A 6,562-nucleotide genomic window follows, 5' to 3' on the forward strand; every position below is an offset into this window, starting at 1 on the left:
GAGGGTTAACGTAACAAAGTTGTACCCGTGTACGAAAAATACAGTAGGGGAGGGGTCCGGAATAAATTCGACCACCTGGTGCTCATTAACGAAATTAACGAAATCAAGATTCATGGGTAAATTTATGCACCGCCCCCATCGAAACGCAATCATCACGACCTGTAATTGAACCTGCTACATTAAACTCAGCAGCAGAGCACCGTATAGCCGCCAAGCCGCCACAAAAGGTCGGGGTGGTTTTTCAAAAACCAACGAAAAGGTAACATTCGTCACAACTGATGCTGCTTTATTTATCCGATTTCTCGCAGGCGAAGCCGGTGCATCCGGAAGCGTCAGAAGGCCTCCGTCCCGTTCAAACGTGAGACTCGGGGCCAGGCAGGAAATGCGAGGCGGCCACCTAACAGGGTTCACTCTTCGTGCGGTTCCCGCATGATAGGGATGCGCGTGGACGGAGTTTTGGCGCCGCGGCGCTTGCTTCTTCTGGTGAACTCGCGCAGTTCTGGAAGCCCTTCGAACGTGGCGGGCCCGACTGTCTGGGGAGCCAGGTAGTCACGGACCGGGGTTCGTCCGTCCCGATTCATCTTTTTGAAGGGCAGATTGTGCTTCATGGGCAATTCTTCGTCCTCTTCCAGCGGCCTCGGCCCCAGAGTGGTGTTCCCGGCCTTCCAGTCCACGGGCCAGGCTACCTCCGGCAGCTCGCGCATCTCCTTGTGCACCGGCGGCGGTGACATGTCGCTTGGCTTCGCCCAGAACGGCGGTGAGTCCGGCGTCTTGCCCGACATCCAGCTGAGCTCTTCTTCGAAGTCGCCTTCCAGTGTCCTGAGGTGACGGCCCTGCGCCGAGTGTAAACCAACGCAGAACTTCCTTAGTCGCGTTTACTTGCGTAGGACAGTGACATGTGTATCGCGTTTATAACGCATCGCATTCAACCGGCGATCAGCGGCGGTAAGCGCTCTACTACACGCAAGGCGTAAGCTGCCATCTCATTGCGAAAAAAAGCGACTATTATTTCTGAACAATAACCTTTTGGGACCGAATCACGTCTGCAATAAAGCTTTTTTTTTTATCTCACTCCCCCACCGCAATCAGCACGCACCTGTCATGCGCGTCTCGCGGGGGCAGACGCGCGAGTGACACCCAGATCTGCGCAAGCCAGATATCGGCGTTCGCACCTCTGAGAACGGAGAGGCAGAGGAAAGTTGTGCGTCCACATCAAAACCGCCTCTTCACTGACCCGTGAACATTTGTTCATGGGCCAGTGAACTTGCAAATTGCCACAATCTGACTCTGCCCACAGTGGCCCGCCGGCACAATGGCCCATTGGCTTGCCCTACCTCACTATAGTAAGTGACACGTCAAGAACTAAGCGGCAAGTGTCCCTCAAAGGAAGCATGCGCACGTGCGACAGCGAATCCCCTCGTCTGTAGTCTCTCTATTCTTTCTTATCCATGTCCTCGCCTTAACCCTTTCGGCCCTGGTGTCCTCAAATGAGGACAAGACATTAAAGCCGTGGGTTGCACAATAAACAGCAAAACGAAACAAAAACAGAAACCCAAATAACTCATCAGGCATCTCCATCGCCATGGACATCACTTCTCGTGTGCTCGTGTTTGCCAGAGCACCGGCAAGAAACAACAAAGATGAAAGACGACAACGTCGAAGCTGGACCAAGTAAGTGCGTTTTCTTTTTTTTTTTTACTTGTGAGGTGCTGTTACTGGCTAGTTGAGAATTTAGGAGAATGTTTTTACCTCCCTATAGTCACCGCATGCGTAATAATGTGTGTACTCATTTGAGTACACGAGGGCTGAGTGGGTGCCGCATCTCGCATGTTGGGCTAGGGTGGTGCCTTGAAGTAAAGCGACTTCTGTTTATTTTTCAGGCGCCGGAATGAAACCTCACTACTTCTACTCAGCGACTAGGGCCTGCAGGTCTGGATTTGCGCCACTCGAAGACGCAGATGTAATGTTCGCCCAACTTGATAATGGAAATTTATTAGACGTTGGGGAGAATGAAGAATATGACGAAGATGACGACTTCATTCCTCAAGAAAGAGGAAGCGATGACTGCGTCCTCGATTCGTCGGAAACTTCTGGATAATTAGATGAAGAGCAACCGTGTAATGAAATGCCATGGTCCAGAAGAGCCTTTGACAAACCATCTGCTGATTTAGTGGAGTTTTTGATGAAAATGAGCATTGTCTTGACGAGCTGCCAATTCGGTACGAATATTTCTCGCGCTACGTGCCAAAGAACGTGTTTGTTGAGCTGGCTAACAAAACAAACTTGTATTTTGTGTTCAAAGAAGGAAAACCGGTCCAAACGAATGAAGAAGAAATAAGGAAACTTATTTCTCTACACTTGCTAATGGGAGTCGGTAAATACCCCCGTCTGCGCTTATACTGGAAGCCATCACTGAAAATGGCATATTGCCAGTAGCTCAAGTATTGGGAAATAGAAATACCAAACGAAACAACGGAAAATTGACGTCAGCAAGGAAGAAGTGCCAGCAGCTCATGTGGCTCCACGCGCACACGTCGCGTGAACTCAGCAGCTGTTTGTCTTCATTGACGGGTCGGCTTCTTTGGCTTCTAAAACATCCCAGAATATGCAGGCGACACTGCAGCCTCAAGATTAGCAACTTTTACTGCATCGAAGTATATTTGTAACATGGAAAATAAACTGGTACAAAAGATCCACTTTTGTCTCTTCTACACCCACTGGGCCCTCATGTGCTCATTTGAGGACATGATCCCAGACATTACATGAGACTAAACACAAACATTTTTTTCATAAATTTCGGTTTCTTATGCGGCAAAGAACCGAAATAACATGGTAGAAAAAATATTAGTGTGATAAAAAAATTTCAGGGCCGAAAGGGTTAACTTTCCTTTGCTAAACATTATCTCACGCATTCCTCGAACATTTCCTTCCCACGAAACCCCACAGCCTGTTGGAAGAGCTTTCCGTGCGCCAGGTGCGAGTGGTTTGGAAATGGGTGAATCGGTCTATTCAGCCTTTCCTGATACATCTCTACATTGACGCGAAGCCGCATATATAAAACAAGGGGGGGGGGGGGGGGGATATGATTGGCAACGAGGTACTCTGTACACGTTGTAAGTAACGTCATTCTTCTAATTCACTTTGTGTAGAGAGTTGTCTCCTCATCCATACGCTTGGAGATTTGGCTTCTCGGGCACGAAAAAGACATTTTGCTATATAAGCCTTGTTTAAAATACGCCTTCTAAGAACATTGCGTATGACTGTCAGTGACTGCACTTCGTATGCGATATTCTCGTCTCTGTGGTTCAAATTTGCAGCGCTGCTTTTTAAACACGAGTATGATATCCCAACTAGCCCCAACGCAAGCCTTAATCAATGTCAGTTTAAGCCTCTCATAGAAACTCAACGGAGACGACTGTGGACTCTATAGCGTTTTAGAACCCAATAGTCGTTCTCAAGGAATAAGCCATCTAGTTCTTTAATTATAAGAGACTGGGACACTCTTATATCAAAACTAGGTAACAGTGTACGCATTCGGTTTGACAGGTCTCATTAGGCCAAGCCTTGTCAGGCTATGCGTAACTGCGTTTGCACACGTGCTCACTTTCATCCTCCATCTTCGCAATTTCCTCACGACCATTCCTCCTGTTAAAGGCACCGTATACCGGAAGCACCTACGGTTCATCTGAAATACATTTAATTTTTTTCTATTTTTCTCGATCGACGTTTCGTTGTTGTGCTACGGAGTGTGTAACCCGATAAGCCGGTATTTTTGAGGCGCCATCTTCGGCACAAAACGTGGCGCGAAACCACTGTCGCAACTTCGCGTAATCCAGTGCTGTCCTGCGCAGTGCCTCGTCTGGCCGAGTGAAAGTTGATTAGGCGTGCTCGCCTGACTCCGGCAGGTGCACAAACCTCGTGCGCAGGGTCCCGGATTAGAGGCACGACGTCGTCGTCCAAGTCGAGGATTCCCTCGACGAGCTGTCCTTGGCGGGCTTCGACGAACGGGTTGGTGGCGGCCAGGTAGACGACCAGGGGAAGCACCAGGGGCAGGAGCACCACGACCAGGGACACCGAACCGGTGACTACGGACTGGTGCAGGCCGGCCACCGCTTCCCCGCCCGCCCCTTCCTCCTCCTCGACCAGCCTACCCTCTCCCTGCTTCTCCTTGCCCGGACCTTGTAGCTCGTGGACGAAGTATGCGTTGCGCACCGAGCTCGCCGCCCTGGCCGGAGGGAGTACGGGACACGGGTAATCGTCCTCGGACAGCGCGACCCAGGGCTCAGCCATGACCTCCGGCGTCTCTTCTGCGTTTCTTCTTGATGAGGATGGTGATTCCTTCAACACATAGGGACAGACCCACTGCGGGGCATGTAGGCCGAGCTCCCGGTGGTATTACGATGACAAAGAATATAAATGAAGATACGAAGTAGTAGTCAACCTTGCGCCTACAGAACTTGGAAAGTGTTGATATTTAGGGTGAAGCAAATGATTGAGGACCTCGCGGTCATCTTCTCCGTTTCTTCTTATTCTTGTTAGTTGGTTGGCTGGTTGATTGATCCTGCGTGAAGTGGCGCAACCCCACTTCGAGCTATAGTCCTCGATGTTCTGATTATTATTATTATTATTATTATTATTTATTTTACATAAATATTTACTTAAGAATAACGGACTAAGAAGCTCGTGTTGTTTAGCAGTCAGTCAAGTATACGTAAAACAGAAAGAATTCAAAGCTAGAAAAATAGGAGCTAGAAGAAAAGACTAGAAAGAGCTAGAAGAAAAAGAAGAAAGGAAAAGAATGGACACAGACAAACCAGCATTACTTGGAAAAAAATGAAACTCAAAATTAGCGTAGGAATTCCGCAGAAAACTAAACGTTTAGTGTCCTATTATCGTAAAAGTCCTTTTTGTGTTGCAAATGAAATCACGCACGACACGGCTAGCACACCTGTGGCTGAAGCGTGCTACTTCTCCTGCTACTACTGGCAACACTTTTCGGAAGTTTGTCTACAGACATAGTATATAGGTACGTTCACAGGTACGCAAACATAACTGTTTCGTGCCGGAAGACTAATAAATAACTGGAGAAGGGCGCTCAATTCAGCGTTCGAGGTCGCGAAGGCATCCAGGGCGACGTCCTGTCGCGCAGAGGCGGCGAAGACGTGCTTGACGAAGTCCAGGACAAATTCAAAGCAAGTACATCCTATTCACGCTTTTGGTAGGTGCGTCGCAAAGTGGGGGACAAAGAATCACGTGGGCCGCAGTTTTGTTGTAACCAGGAGGCGGTCAAAACGGACGTAAGAGTCATCCTTACTATAACGATGCTTCGTCCTACTTAAAAAGCTGATGTTTCAGTGCAACAGACAGGACAATAAAGGAATACACAAAAATAATTTATCAAATTCATTGTACCACCAAGGCTGGAAACTAGTTCTCGTGAATCAAATATGTTTTTTTTTTCTTCATTCCCAGTATACTTAGACACGGACACGTGCCGGCAGCAGGAGATTCAAATAGTGATTATGTGCTTGCTGCGTGGTCGTTCGCACGAGGCTTCTTGGGAGAAAGCACTTGTCAATAAAAGATATCGGTGCTAAATACTAAGGGAAATAGTAATAATATAAGCATTAGTTATACTTTGAAGTCAGGAAAGGAAAGCTAGGAACGTCTAAGGGTACGTTTGCATGCTCAAACAGACGTAAACAATATAAAGGAAAGGGTCAACTCAACGAGCTTCCGTAATGAACTAAAAGATGGAACTCGAAAAAGCAATATCTCTTTCCCGCGACTGAGTTGTCGTGTACCAGCCTCAAATACTTGTATTCACAGGGCTCGCTTGGCGTGCACCATGCCTTTAACCCATTTTTGCGGTGACGCCTAAACTATTCACCATCTCTTCCACAAATGTTTCGCATGGTTTCTTGCCTTCAATAAAAAAAAACAATTTTGCCCCAAGGGCGAAGCATTCATGGCGGTTGCATGAACACGATAGAAGCGGGTCGACTCGGCTAGTCGGGCTGGTCGGGTTCATCGGTCTGTCGAGTTCATCTAAAAGCCCGACCACCCGGGGCACGGGATACGCGTCTCGCTAAGCGTATGCGTTAGCGTATACGTGTGCGTAAGCGTCTGCGAGTCACTACGTGTGTGACGATGGAAAAGGCGAGTAGCCACGCGATACGCGCATAAGTTAGCGCGTCAGTGCACGTACCACAGTACTGTCACCTTCGAGACAACGCTTGAGTTTGAGGAAAGTTTACTAAGTTGCGCAAAAGTGGCAATCGTGATCGAGAAACTTTATCCCTATCGAGCTCGATCGCAATTGCAAGTGCCCGCGTATGACATCCGCATAATATTTTGAGAACTTTCCTGTTACGGCACCATCGGCCATCGCATTTCTCGCCAGCTCGGTCCACAAACACCTTGTCCCGTGCTTATTCTTATGGTGCTTGCACTCGGCCAAAGTGCAGGCCGAGCCAGAACACAGGCGACTAGCGGTTATTTATTGATAGCATCCATAGTGCAACGCAGAACCAGCGGTGACTCCTGGCGTGTCAGCACGATT

At 48.4% G+C, this 6,562-nt stretch overlaps 1 protein-coding gene across 1 annotated transcript; it reads right to left on the reverse strand.

The window, feature by feature from the left end:
- Positions 1–273: 273 nt before the first annotated feature.
- On the reverse strand, positions 274–4,555 carry LOC129387730 (uncharacterized). The gene is made up of 2 exons (XM_055077224.1): positions 3,916–4,555; positions 274–833 (listed from the first exon to the last, which is right to left on the reverse strand). The coding sequence occupies exons 1-2, from the start codon at positions 4,288–4,290 to the stop codon at positions 408–410; spliced, it is 801 nt and encodes a 266-aa protein (XP_054933199.1). The 5' UTR covers positions 4,291–4,555; the 3' UTR covers positions 274–407.
- Between the last annotated feature and the right edge of the window lie 2,007 nt (positions 4,556–6,562).

This window comes from Dermacentor andersoni, chromosome 2 (assembly GCF_023375885.2).
Source record: "Dermacentor andersoni chromosome 2, qqDerAnde1_hic_scaffold, whole genome shotgun sequence".
Classification (NCBI taxonomy): domain Eukaryota; kingdom Metazoa; phylum Arthropoda; class Arachnida; order Ixodida; family Ixodidae; genus Dermacentor; species Dermacentor andersoni.

What these genes read in the sequence shown, in the direction of transcription:
- LOC129387730 (XM_055077224.1), bottom strand. Translation starts at nt 4,290, where the DNA reads ATGGCTGAGCCCTGGGTCGCGCTGTCCGAGGACGATTACCCGTGTCCC. An exon ending in TCCGGGACCCTGCGCACGAG is followed by an intron (nt 834 to 3,915) that starts GTTTGTGCACCT and finishes CACTCGGCGCAG; the next exon opens with GGCCGTCACCTCAGGACACT.